Raw genomic sequence first — 14,666 nt, 5'->3', positions numbered from 1 at the left:
AAATAATTGGAAAAACACAGAATGAGGCAGAACTACGAAGAAGTAAAAGGTCAATATGAAAGCAGTGGGAAAGTTGGCAGCTCGGGGAACTGTGAGGATGGTGAGCCTCTGTTAGGACAGTGTGGTAGGTGGGACTGGGGAGCAGTTGTGCTGTGGCTTAGTCAGGCCTTGGATGTTCTTCCCAGCTTGGGAGCATGGTCCTCATATGGGATGCTGGAGGTTGTTAGATCTAAGATGAAGGTAGAGTCTAGCGGGAGATAACAAGCCTGTCCCATATGTGTTCTGTGTTCTGGTTTCCTTTCTCTTGATCTGGCCTCTCCTCTAGCAGGCACTACCACTGTTATGGCATTGGTATAAAGAGGATACATTCAGGAACCATCAAGTGTCCATGGCTCTGCCCAGCACACTCCACCCCCAGTCCTCCGCACTGCACTCAAGAAGAGGTCACTGAGTCAGGCTGTCATGCACCCGGATGAGCTCCTGCAACTTCTGCTCTAGATCCCGAGCCTGCTGCCGCAGCTTTGCAGCAAACTCTGCCTTTGCACCCTCCTGAAAATGCTTTGTATCTTTTACGATGCTGACTATATCTAGCGCTAGGGAGTGACCTGCAGTGGCTGCACCCATGATCCGGGCTCTTTTGGTCATTGCCAGAGCAGTGCCTCCAAAGGCTTTCATTACCTGTTTAGTGCTTTTGGCTGACACCTTACCTGTGGTCATTAGACGCTTAGCTTTATTTGCTAGGCAAGGGTTGGCTTTGGTCAGCTTGATGGCATCAATGTTCTTCTTTATGTCATCCACAGTGTTAACAAATCTCTTAGATACAGAAACAAGCCTGGTGGTGATCTCCTTCAAAGAGTCTTGTATGTTCTCCTCGGTGTCGTTGTTTCTTGGCTCGCTGGCTTCAGCTTCCACGAACACCATGCTTACCTTTTCCACAATGGTTGCGGAAACACTCATCACAGCCGCTGCTGCCCCAAGCCCCAAGCCTGTGGCTGAAAGTCCCACACTGAATCCTGCTGACACAGGTGCCAGAGCGAGACCAAGGATTGTCAGGAACCCAGACACAGCACTGGTGGAGCTGGCCAGCACTTGCGTGATGGTGTAGCCCCTGTAAACCTTGTCAATCATGTCTGCAAGGGCGTGGAGCTTCCTGATGCTCTCCTCAAGCTCCCGTTTCATCTGTGGATAAACTTCCAGAAACCTTTCCTTCTCACGTGAGGCATCTTTCACTTTCCTGTAAAGGGAGAGACCAACTAACAGAGTGAGGACGAGAATTTGGAAAGATCTGTCCTGTGGCAATCAGAGCATCTGCTGGAGTGAAGTGGAGGAGAGTGCTACAGCTGTATAATGTCGTTCTTGCATTGATGAGCAGGTTGGATCCACCACACAACATTTAATTGTTAAGGACACAATGAGTTAAAAACCATATTACTGAGTCCTTTAAAATTTTTATTTTATTTGTTTGAGTGTTTTGCCTTTGTGTGTGTGTGTGTGTGTGTGTGTGTGTGTGTGTGTGTGTGTGTGTACCATCTGCAGTCCTGGTGTCATGAAGGGCAGAAGAAGGAATTGGATCACTAGACCCAGAGTTACAGGCAGTTGTGAGCCATCATGAGGATGCTGGGAACTGCAATTCGGTCATCTGGAGCCAGTGCTCTTAACTCCTGAGTTATCTCAAGTCACTTACCACACATTTTTAAATGCATTTTTAAAAGATTTAATAAAGATGGATTTTCCTCAAGGCCAATGTCATCACTACCAACATACTTCTCTGTAGGAACTCTAAAACACAGAGAAGTGAGGTTAGAGAAAAAATAACCCTTTATTTTAGGTAAGTCAGTGTTCACTGAAGAGAACACTTGCCCAAATAAAAACCTTCTCTTGGCATCAGCTACTGGGAACTGACCTGTCTACCCTACAGTGACCTGCTGGTCAGGGATGTCCACATTTGCTTGGGGACTTGAATTTTGAGTGTGTACATATTGCACACCCCTGAGAGAGAAACCCTGAACAGGTATTCTCTGAAGCTGATGTCTCTTTGCCCTGCAGCTGTGTGTACACCTGAGCTGGTGGGGCTGCTCACAGCTAAGACCCTTCCCCTCAAAGCCCAGCACACAAAGCTCCCTTCCAGCTGTGAGCATAAGATAAAGAACCATGAGTGGATCCCCACTTCTATGTGGGTCCTATCCCCAAGGCACCTCACTGTGCCTATGCAAGTGTTTCCATTGCAGGCAAAACAGAGAAAACACAACATGTAGGTTCCCTAGCTCTCGCTAGAATTCCCAGGCTGAGAAAGGTGATGTGTGGTGAGATTTTGCTGTCATTTCTGACCTCCAGGGAATCTAGACACTAAAGGCATGGACTCCAGGAGGGAGGGAGACCCCAGGTCTCTCATGGGGACTGTGTATGTGATCAAGGCCCAAAAAACTTCTGGACACTGAGACTTATGTGGACAAATACTTTTCCTTGGTCAACTTTATTAAGCTTTTCTAAGCTACTTTTATAGTGTGGCTCAACCTTGGCTTTCCATGCCTTTTCTGGGATGGTTGATGTTCCCTGCCCAGACTTGTCAAGAATCTTAAGTCAGGTTGTGAGACTGCTCTGCTTTTGATACTCAATACTCAATCAAGTTCCTGTGTTTAACTTTTGATGTCTTAGTCTTGACCTCTTTCAGGAGGAATCCCATGAGGTCAGCTTCACAGTGCCCCTGCTCCCTGCTCACTACTGCCCCTCACTCAGCTTGTCTGCCAGAGTCTCCAGCTGAATGCCTATCCAGAAGTGTTCTGTCTCTTTCCCTTAGGGCAGCAGTCCTGAACAGCTCCTTCTTGACTGCTAACTCGTGTCAGAATACGGCTTCTCTGCCAACGCATCTTTCCTGGTGTGTGTCACCCCGTGTGAGCTCTCACGTAACTGTGCTGTGTCTTGAGGATAGCAGACAATTCTCCCTTAATATCTAGATGCACCGTTAGGATGTGGCTAATTTGGTAAAGTGTATGCCATACAAACACATGGACCTGAGTTCTGTGTTCCAGAGTCCACATAGAAAAGCTAGGTACAATTCTTTCTATCAGGCTACTGTTACCTTAACCCAAACCACACAACAATGCAACAACGAAAGAGTCTCCATGTAGAACACTGATGCAAAAAGTTCATAAAATATTGGCAAACTCTATCCTAGAACACTTAAAAAAATCATTCATCATGAATAAGTAGGATTCATCTCTTACTTGATGGTTCAGTGTAAGAAAATCTGTCAGTGTAATCCACAATATAAATGGACTGAAAGATAAATACCACATGATCATCTTCTTAGATGCTGAAAAAGCCTTTGGCAAAATTCACTCCCCTACATGATAAAAATTTTGCAAAGATCAGGGATACAAGAAACATACCTAAATATGATATAAACAATCAACAAGCCGACAGCCAACATCAAATCAAATGGAGAGAAACTGGACAGACCAGCTCTTTCCACAAGTTGTTTTCTGAATTTGTCTTTGATCGGCAGGAGCTGTAGGGCCATTGTGCTCCATTTGTCCCAGAGATACTCAACCACAGACATGATGAAGCCTTTCCTCTCTAGATGTGAAGGAAAAGGAATATGGTTAGACGAGCATGCTGGAGACCCTGAATGGCTTCAGGAACTAGGTTTTAAAATGTGTTCTGAGCATCTGTCCCTTCAGGTATAATCTGGTGTCACTTTTGGTAGGGACTAAGTTATGTCTCTTAACACATTTGTTAAAGCTCTCTCCCCAGGTGACTGTATTTGGAGATAGAGAAGGAAGCAAGTGAGGTTGTGAGCGAGGTCCCTGACCCAGAATGTTAGTGTCCTCACAGCAGCCAGAAGAAGCGTCCTCCCTCCATTCCCTCCTTCTCTGTCTCCCCCACCCTCCCCTTTCTCCCTTTCCCTTACTCTCTTCTCTCCAGACACACAAGAGAGACCTTGGGCTAGAACAGGGTATGGGCTCCCTCTACCGACTTGGAAGAGAGTGCCCCCCCCCCAGGGCTAATCTGCCACACTTTGATTGTGGTTGCTGGATTCCAGAACAGTGAGAGAAGAGATCTTTTCTCTTTAAGCCACCTACCCAGTGTCACTTTGTGATGGCATCCTGAGAGGACAGATATACCAGGGAACTGTCTTGGTGCTTTGCAGAGACATGTATGGTTTTCAGCTCAGAACAGTTAGAAAGTGAGTCTCTCATCCCCAGGAAGAGGGAGAGTCCAGTGATGGCATCCATCTACTGTGTGCCTGGGGCCCAGTCCTTGAATGTGATGTTTTCCCTTGATTTTTATTTTATGTATGGGAATGTTTGCCTGCTTGTACGCATGTCTTTGCACCATGTGTGTCTCTGGTGACCGAAGAGGGCCTTGGGTCCCCTGGAGCTGCAGTTACAGCCTGCTGGGAACCTGATGTGGGCGTTGGGATCTGAACCCATGTCTTATGAAAGAGCAGCCAGTGCTCTTAACCGCTGAGCCACTCTCTAGTCCCAAATTGACTTTGTCACTTGGATGATCAGTTATTAATCCTGTGTTTCAATTCACTGGGTTAATAAATATCTGGGAGATCAGTAGCCCTTCTCTCGGTGGGGTGTGAGGGAGTTCCCAGAAATAACAGATCCTAATTCTCTGAGTGCATGAGTGGTTCAGACTGAGCTGAGGCACCTTGGGAAGTTGAGCCTGGCTGGGGTCAGGAGGGCAGCTGGGATGTGTCTTTGGGGCTGATTGCCGTCTTGTCTTGGCCTTTCATGTTACTGCTTTTGTGCGCCATGATGTGGACTGCCCAGCCTGCCTCCCTTCCAGAATGGACCAAAATAAGCAATATTGTCAGTGAGATAATCTGCTTTCATTATTTACAACAATGACAAAAGTGAGTGACGTCAGCTTTAACAACTAACTTGTACAGAATAAATGAGCGAGTGGTCTCAGAGCCAAGAGAAGAATTTTACAAAGCCAATACAGGCCGGCATGGTGGTGCATACCTTGAATCCCAGCACTCGGGAGGAGAGGCAGGTGGGTCTCTGTGTGTTCTAGGCCAGGCTGGTCCACATAGGGAGTTCCAGGAGAGGTAGAGCTACGAAGTGAGACTCTGTATTGAAAAATAAATGAAAAAAACCCAAACAAAACATTAAAAAGAATTGGATTTGGCAATACCAGACAAAGAAGACAGGAAGAATGAGTATTTGTGGATTATTCAATATATATACATACATACACACACACACACACACACACACACACACACACACATATGCCAAGACTCTACTAATTCAGAATTTAAATTTTTAACAATAATTTTAAGTGATTTTTGAATATTCATTTTTAATTGTCCCATTGTAATTGTATGTATGTATGTAACACAGTAGGATATTTCATGATAAATTAGCATGTTATTAGTTTAAAATTTTATCATTTACTTTAGAATGTTCAAAATAGGGCCGGAGAGATGGCTCAGCAGTTAAGGGCACTGGCTGTTCTTCCAGAGGTACCGGGTTCAAATCCCATCACCCACAGGCACCTCACAAACTGTCTGTAACTCCAGCGCCAGAGATCCAACACCCTCACACAGAAATACATGCAGGAAAAAGACATATTTATATAAAATTAAAATAAATAAATCATTAAAAAAGATTGTTCAAAATTCAATTCTCACTATCACTACCTGTTCTGAAATATCCAATTAATTATTGTTAAATATCGAATTACCTAGCATTTCTTTTTTTGGTTTTTTTTTTTTGTATGATTCTGCTTTTATTTATTTATTTATTTATTTTTTCCATTTTTTTATTGAGAAAAGGAGAAAAAAAAAACAAGTTTCCACCTCCTCCCAGCCTCCCATTTCCCTCCCCCTCCTCCCACCCTTCTTCCCCTCCTCCCACCCTTTTCCCCCTCCCCCCACTCCTCTCCCCCTCCCTCTCCAGTCCAAAGAGCAGTCAGGGTTCCCTGCCCTGTGGTAAGTCCTAGGTCCTCCCCTCTCCGTCCATTTCTAGGAAGGTGAACATCCAAACTGGCTAGGCTCCCACAAAGCCAGAACATTACATAGGTTCAAAACCCCGTGCCATTGTCCTTGGCTTCTCATCAGCCCTCATTGTTAGCCATGCTCAGAGAGTCCAGTTTTATCCCATGCTTTTTCAGTCACAGTCCAGCTGGCCTTGGTGAGCTCCCAATAGATCAGCTCCACTGTCTCAGTGGGTGGGTGCACCCCTCGTGGTCCCGACTTCTTTGCTCATGTTCTCCCTCCTTCTGCTCCTCATTGGGACCTTGGGAACTCAGTCCAGTGCTCCAGTGTGGGTCTCTGTCTCTATCTCCATCCATCACCAGATGAAGATAGGGAACCTGAAATGACCCTATCCTATAGCAATACTGACGAATATTTTTTTGGTTTTTTGAAACAGGTTTTCTTGTGTAACAGCCATAGCTGTCCTAAAACTTGCCCTGTAGAGCAGGCTGGCTTTGAACTCACAGAGCTCCTTGTGCCTCTGCTTCATGATTACTGGGATTAAAGGCTTGGCCTCCACCACCCGGCCCTAGTCAGCATTTCTTTTTTTTTTTTTTTTTTTTTTTTTTTTTTTGGTTTTTCGAGACAGGGTTTCTCTGTGGTTTTGGAGCCTGTCCTGGAACTAGCTCTTCTAGACCAGGCTGGTCTCGAACTCACAGAGATCCGCCTGCCTCTGCCTCCCGAGTGCTGGGATTAAAGGCGTGCGCCACCACCGCCCGGCTCCTAGTCAGCATTTCTGATGTATGATAAATGGAATCCTGAAATGATGGTGCAGACCCATAACCCAGCACATCGCAGATGAGACAGGAGGATTGTGAGTTTGCAGTCAACTTGGGTGACATAGCAAGACTTCTTTTGAGTGACAGGGAAGAGAGAGGGAAGAGGGAAAGAGAGGGGTATGGAGAAAAGGAGAATGAAGAAGAAGAAGGGAGGAGGCATACGGGGCAGTTCTGGCAGTAAAGGCGGCAAAGAAAACATGAACTTCCCGTTAAAGGAGACCAACATTGTAATGGCTGCAAATCTTCTCAGGTCACTTGAGGTCAGTTCCTGCCCACGCGATGTGGGGGTTATGATATTAAAGAGAAGGGAGTGAGGACGAGCTGTGTTGTAACATACCTGGAGGGTGTGCCTCTCACGGTTCAAAATGACATTTCAAGGACACACTACTGAGATCAAGTGCCAGTAAAGACTCCTGCTGTGATGGACACGCTCAGATCGGCAGCATACGGGGGTCTCTGCTATTGTGATGGACACGCTCAGATCGGCAGCATACGGGGGTCTCTGCTATTGTGATGGACACGCTAAGATCAGCAGCATACGGGGGTCTCTGGTTGGTGGGACCCTCCATGCTGACCCTGGTTTCCTCGTGTGTCAGGATCTGGCACCCCAGCACCTGCCCAGGCTTTCCAGGCCTCCCCATTTAGAAGGGAATACTTACCCTGCAGACTCCACGTGCTCTGTATCCTTCCTCATGGACCCTAGAGCCTCCTGCATGCTCTAAGTGCCCCACATCTAAGCTTTCCTCCCTTCTTTATTCTATTGCATGATTTCTCTGTTATTAACGTCTATTTATTGTCCAGTGTGGAGAGTTTTGAAACACCATTTCAGTCAAGTTTATCATGTGTGTTGGCAATATTCACTCGGTACCTTCTCCAGTTACTAGTCTGCCTTTGGCTAATAGTTCCCCTCTATGTCCCTCTATGTTCTCTCTCTATCTCTCTCTCTCTCTCTCTCTCTCTCTCTCTCTCCGTGTGTGTGTGTGTGTGTGTGTGTGTGTGTGTGTGTGTGTGTCTGTCTGTCTGTCTGTCTGTCTCTCTCTCTCTCTCTCTCTAGTCTAGGTTCCACATTTGAAAGAAAACAGTCAATATTTGTCTTTAAATCTGACTTATTTTGGTCAACAGGATGCCCCACAGTTCCACCATTGTCCTGCAGATGGCACACTTTCATTCATCTCTATGTCTGAATAAATTCCATCGTCATGCGCACCGCATTGTCTCTATGATCTGTTGATGTGCAGGATTGCTCTTCCCATGTCTCAGTTATTGTGAATCTCACTGTGATGGCCATGAAGGCCCCAGCTCCTCTCTAACGCACACATGGAGGCTCTTTGGGGAGTACATCTTTGGCTGGGATAAGTTGGCCACATTGAAGTTCTATTGACGTCCTGACCCAGTGCACAGCTCTGTAGTTTTTTCTCTCTCATTCTTTAACATGCCTGCTGTGCAGTGTGTGTTGGTCAAGTTGAGCAAATGACTTGACCGCCTAAGCAGCAGAGGTGAGGGAAGAAGACAGTGAGCACAGGGCTCAGGACACCAGTGTGGATCAAGGGCTGGTGTAGGGGGCTGTTCCTGGGTAGAGTCACTTCTGAGCAGACTTTTGTTGTTGTTTTTTTTCTGGTCTTCTGTTTCAACTTCATTTTTTTTTTTTAACGTGACAAAAGAAAAACCAGGCCTGACTTGAGACCAACACACCTGGTAAACAAGCTCTGGTCCTGGCTGTGCAGGGGATGGGGATTAGGTAGCCTGAAGTTAATGAGGTGCAGTAGAGGCTGCAGCAGACTCCAGCCTGCCTGGACACATGGGGACACTTGGCCCTGAATAGGTAATATGAAGAGACAGTCTCCAGGTAACATATATGGACTGTGGGTGTAGAAACTTCCTGCTGAAGCAGTTAGAACAGGTGGGTGTCTGAGCTGGTGCAGGGTGGGCTCCCTCCTCAGGGACAGCGCCACAGGATCAGCTGAGAGCGAGCCACCAAGAGAGGGCTGGAGCTGTCTCCCATCTTCACATTCCCTGCCTCCTGCTCCCTCCGTTCCAACCTCCTTGGCTTCCATTTTTCAGACTGGGTATTGCTGAAGTTACTCCTGAGAATGCATCCCAAAACAAAGCTAGGAGGGAGGCTGCTCTGACCCAGGACTGGGGAACTCTCTGCTTCCCCTTGGGGTTCTCCTTCTGCATCTTTGACTCCTCAGCAGGCCTCAGCAGGGAGGCCCTGGCAGTCCTAGGCCATGAGCAGCAGCAGAGAATAGACTGATTACCTGTGGAGCCTATGACAGCTGCTTGGTCTTGGTGTCACTCAGAGGATCCTGAGAGGTTTCCTTACAGCTCACCGGGTGCCAGGCTACAAGAGGAAATAATAACCTGTGGGACAGAATGAGGACAGCTGCTGTGACCAGGGATTTGGTGACCCACAGATCCTGGCACAGATTCGATGATGACTGCCAAGGGCCAAAACAAAGTGACTCAAACATGTCTGCTTCCAGGTGCTGTGACTGCTATTCAAGAAGCCTGTCCTGTGGCTCCAGCACTGCTGCCCTCTGTCCAGGCAAGGAGGAGGACTAATGGCATTCTGGGGACAGTGGAGAAGGTGTCAGCTGAGGACACAGCTATGGAGAAACAACAGACCCTGAACACTGAATGAAAGATGGAGAGGAATGTTTTGGTAGCCACATGGGGGTTGTTCACAGTACCCTGTTAGTATTGATTATGCTTTCCTTCCTTCCTTCTTTCTTTCTTTCTTTCTTGTTTTTTTTTTTGGTGGGGGGGGGAGTTGGCACAGGGATTCTCTATGTAGCCCTTTCTGTTCTGGAACCCACTTGTAGACCAGGCTGGTCTCTGACTCACTGAATTCCACATACCTGTGTGTTGTTGGTTTTCTTACTTCCTTGGGTTGATGCCACCCAGTTCCCAAATAAATCACGCATGGAGGCTTATTCTTATTTATAAATGACCAGCCTTAGCTTGTCTTGTTTCTTATCAGCTCTTTGTAACTTAAATTAACCTGTTTCTCTTTTACCTCTTGGCTTTTTCCATTCTCTTACTTCAGTAAATTTTACTCTTCATGGCTTGCTTTGTAGCTGGATGGCCGGCTCCCAAAAGAGTCATAAAAAACCCAACCACATTTGGCAAACTAATGTGGGCTATATTTCCATATGGCCTGAGAAAGTTGAATAAAAAAAAAAGGGAGGATACGGCTCCTTAAGACTTTCTATGGGGACCACACAGTGGTAGCACACACATTAAACCCCAGCACTTGGGAGGTAGAGACAGTGGAATCTTTGTGCCTTTGAAGTCAACCTGGTCTACAGAGCAGGTTCTAGGACAGGCTTCAAAACTACAGAGAAACTCTGTCTTGAAAAATAACAACAAAGAAAGAGTTTGTATGAGACACTGATACCTTGAGCAGCTAGTATATTAAGTAGGAACAAATTTAAAAAGTAAAAATGTCAGAGCAGGCATGAGGTCATGACTCCATAGGAGCAATACTGAGCCAGTGATCTGGGCCAAAGTGGGCCTGGGACAGTGAACACCATGGGAGCAGGAGCGGGCAGAGACCAGGGTCATTTGCAGAAGCAGGATTGGGTCAGCAACCTAGGTCAGAGCAGGCCTAAAGTGGAGAGCTCTACAGAAGTTTGATTGAGCCAACCTCCTAGGCCAGAGCAGGCCTGAGACAGCGAGCTCCACAGGAGCAGATCCAGACCAGGAACATTTGTGGAGGCAGGATTGAGCCAGCGCCCTGGGCCAGAGCAGACCTGAGACAGTGAACTCCACAGGAGCAGATAGAAGGGAGCAACCACTGAGTGAGTGGGCCAGAGCCAAAGACTGCTGTGGGTCCAGTCATGAATCTGGAACCTTTGAGGGAGTAGACCTGAGCCAGGACCACTATGGGTCTGGGCATGAGTCTGGGACCTCAGAGGGAGTAGGCAGGAACCAGAGATCTCTACAAGTCCAGGCTGAGTCTGGGACCTCTGAGGGAGTAGGCCTAAGCCAGGACCTCTATGGGTCTGGGTGTGAGTCTGGGACATCTAAGGGAGTAGGCCTGAGCCAGATCCTCTGGGAGTCTGAGCACACCTGAGTATGGGATCTCTGAGCGAGAAGATCAGAGCCAGAGACATTTACAGGACCAACCCCAAGCCAGGGACCTCTGCAGGAAAGGATCCTGGCCAGAAACTTTTATAGAAACAGACCTGAGCCGATACCTAGGCCAGAGCAGGCCTGAGACAGAAAACTCCATGGGAGCAGAGCAAAGCCCAGGAGTGATGGAGGAAGGTCATTGGTTAAATAAAAAGAAACTGCTTGGCCCTCATTGGTTAGAAGATAGGTGGGAGGAGTAAACAGAACAGAACGCTGGGAGGAAGAGGAAGTGAGCTCAGATTCCACAGCTCTCCTCTTGGGAGCAGACGCCTCAGAGAGAAGCCATGCTCCCAGCTCCCAGGCTGCAATGAAGCTCCGACCCAGGATGGACATAGGCTAGAATCTTCCCGGTAAGCGCACCTAGGGGTGCTACACAGATGATTAGAAATGGGCTAAATTAATATGTGAGAATTAGCCTAGAAGAGGTTAGATAGAAATGGGCCAAGCAGTGATTAAATGAATACAGTTTGTGTGTTGTTATTTCGGGCATAAGCTAGCCAGGCAGCCGGGGTGCTGGGGACGCAGCCCTGCCGCTCCTATTACAACACAGGAGTACTGAGCAACTTCCAGGAATAAGACCAATGGGGTAACTAGAACTGTGGCACTAACTGTACCATGAGGAACAACCACCTGAGCCTTGGATTCACTGGCACCTAGAAGATTAATCATCAGAATCACAGACAGTCATGACCACACCCATTAGAGGAAAAGATGAATACACAAGGTAAGAACACATGCAACAACAAAAAGAACAACAGACCACCAGTAAAATCTAGAGACCCTACAACAGCAAGACTTGAACACCAAATATAGATGAAGCAGAAGAAAATGACCTAAAAAATAACTTGAGGAGAATGTTTGAAACTCTTAAAGAGGAAATGAGAAATTCATTCACAGAAATGGAAGAAAAGACAAACAAAAAAATTGGAAGACATCAACCAATCCATTAAAGAAAACCAACCAAGAAAAAACAATCAAACATATGAAAGAAACTATTTAAGACTTGAAAACTGAAATAGAGACAATAAAGAAAACACAAGCCAAGGGAATTATAGAAACAGAAATCATGAGAAAAAGATCAGGAATCACAAATGCAAGCATAAACAGCAGAATACAAGAGATGGGAGAGAGAATCTCAAGCGCTGAAGATCCTATAGAGGAAATAGACTCACCAGTCAAAGAAAACATTAAATCTAACAAAAGCTTAACCCAAAATATTCAGGAAATATGGAACACCATGAAAAGACCAAATCTAAAAATAATAGGTATAGAAGAAGGAGAAGAAGTTCAACTCAAAAACACAGAAAATATATTTAACAAAATCATAGAAGAAAACGTTCCCAACCTAAAGAAATATATGCCTATGAAGATACTAGAAGCCTACAGAACAACGAACAGACTAGATGAAAAAAAGTTCCCTTGGCACTTAATAAAACACTAAACATACAGAATAAAGAAAGAATATTAAGAGCTGCAAAGGAAAAAAACCAAGTAACATAAAGGCAGAGCTATCAGAATTACAACTGATATCTCATTGGAGACAATGAAAGCCAGAAGATCATGGTCAAACATTATGCAGACAATAAGACACGGTGGATGCAAGCCCAGACTATTATGCCAGGAAAACTTTCAATCATCACAGAAGGACAACACAAGATATTCCGTGACAAAACCAGATTTAACCAACACCTAGCCACAAACCCAGCCCTATACAAAATTCTAGAAGGAAAACTACAACCCAAGGAAGTTGGCTACATCAACAAAACACAGACAATTGATGAAATCACAGCAGCAAATCCCAAAAAAGGGGAAAACACACACAATAACATCACCAACAATATAAACTAAATTAAGAGGAGATAGCAATCACTGGTCATTAATATCCCTTAATATAAATGGACTCAACTCAACTATTAAAAGACACAGGCTAACAGATTAGATACGAAAACAGAATCCATCCTTCTTCTGCATACAAGAAACATACCTCAACCTCAAAGAAAGACATTGCCTCAGAGTAAAGGGTTGGGAAAATTTTTTCCAATCAAATGGACCTTAAAAAACAAGCTGAATTAGCTGTCCTAATATCTAATGAAATAGACTACAAACTAGAATCAATAAAAAGAGACAAAGGAGGTAATTTCATATTAGTCACAGGAAAAATCCATCAAGAGGAATTCTCAATACTAAACATCTATGCCCCAAATACAAGGGCATCCTCATATGTAAAAGAAACACTTCTAAAACTTAAATCATACATGAAACCGCACACACTAATAGTGGGAGACTTCAACATTCCATTCTCACCACTAAACAGTATAGTCAGGCAAAAAATTAACAGAGAAATAAGGGAACTAACAGATGTTATAACTCAAATGGACTTAACAGACATCTATAGAATATTCCATCTAAACACAAAAGAATATACCTTTTTCTCAGCACCTCATAAAACCTTCTCAAAAAATGACCTCATGCTCAGTAACAAAACAAACCACAACAAATATAAAAAAAATTGGAATAACCCCATGTATCTTATCAGATCACCATGGCTAAAAATTAGAATTCAACTGTAATACTAATTCCAGAAAGCCCATAAATACATGAAAATTAAACAATTCTCACCTGAATCATCAATGGGTCAAGGAAGAAATAAAAGGAGAGATTAAATACTTCCTATAATTTAATGAAAATGACCATAAAACATACCAAAATTTATTGGACACAATGAAAGCAGTGTTAAAAGGAAAGTTGAGAGCACTAAATGCCTACATAAAGAAGCTGAAAATAATCCCACACTAGTGAATTAACAGAACATTTGAAAACATATGAAAGAACAAAAAGAAGCAAACTCACCAAAGAGAACTAGACAGCAGGAAATAATCAAATTGAGAGCTGAAATCAACAAAATAGAAACAAAGAAAATAATACAAAGAATCAGTGAGACAAAGAGTTGGTTCTTTGAGAAAATCAACGAAATAGACAAACCTTTATCCAAACTAACCAAAAGTCAGAGAGAGGATATCTAAATTAACAAAATCAAAAATGAAAAAGGGGACATTACAACAGACCCTGAGGAAATACATCATATCATATTTCAAAAACCTGTACTCCACAAAATTGGAACATGTAAAGGGATAAGGACTACTTTCTGATAAATATCACTTACCAAAATTAAATCACTACCAGATAAGCAAATTAAACAGATCTATAACTGCTGAAGAAATAGAAACAGTCATCAAAAGTCTCCCAACCAAAAAAGCCCAGGACCAAATGGTTTCAGCTCAGAATTCTACAAGATTTTCAAAGAAGAACTAATACCAATACTTTTCAAATTGTTCCACACAATAGAAACAGAAGGAACATTGCTAAACTCTTTTTATTAGGCTACAATTACCCTGATACTCAAACCACACAGAGACATTACTAAGAAAGAGAATTACAGACCATCTCACTCATGAACATTAATGCAAAAATACTAAACAAAATTCTGGCAAATCAAATCCAATAACACATCAGAACCATCATCTACCATGATCAATTCTGCTTCATCCCAGAGATGCAGGGATGGTTCAACATATGAAAATCTGTCAACGTAATCCACCATATAAACAAACTATGAAATAAAAACCACATGATCATCTTATTAGATGCTGAAAAAGTTTTTGACAAAATGCAGCATTCTTTCATGATAAAGGTCTTGGAGAGAGCAGGAATACAAGGAACATACCTAAACATAATAAAGGCAATATACAGCAAGCCAACAG

At 44.2% G+C, this 14,666-nt stretch overlaps 1 protein-coding gene across 1 annotated transcript; it reads right to left on the bottom strand.

Annotated features, from left to right (window-relative positions):
* Positions 1 to 444: 444 nt before the first annotated feature.
* LOC121461467 (apolipoprotein L6-like) lies at positions 445 to 7,340 on the bottom strand. Its single transcript, XM_041672550.1, has 3 exons — positions 7,220 to 7,340; positions 3,390 to 3,576; positions 445 to 1,234 (listed from the first exon to the last, which is right to left on the bottom strand). Exons 1-3 carry the CDS (start codon positions 7,338 to 7,340, stop codon positions 445 to 447), a joined length of 1,098 nt encoding a protein of 365 aa, XP_041528484.1.
* Between the last annotated feature and the right edge of the window lie 7,326 nt (positions 7,341 to 14,666).

This window comes from Microtus oregoni, unplaced genomic scaffold (assembly GCF_018167655.1).
Source record: "Microtus oregoni isolate MIOR12 unplaced genomic scaffold, Mior012 000022F_ref0000154, whole genome shotgun sequence".
In the NCBI taxonomy this organism is placed as follows: domain Eukaryota; kingdom Metazoa; phylum Chordata; class Mammalia; order Rodentia; family Cricetidae; genus Microtus; species Microtus oregoni.
The sequence above is the reverse complement of the archived record's forward strand: the minus strand, read 5'-3'. Positions and strand labels throughout refer to the sequence as shown.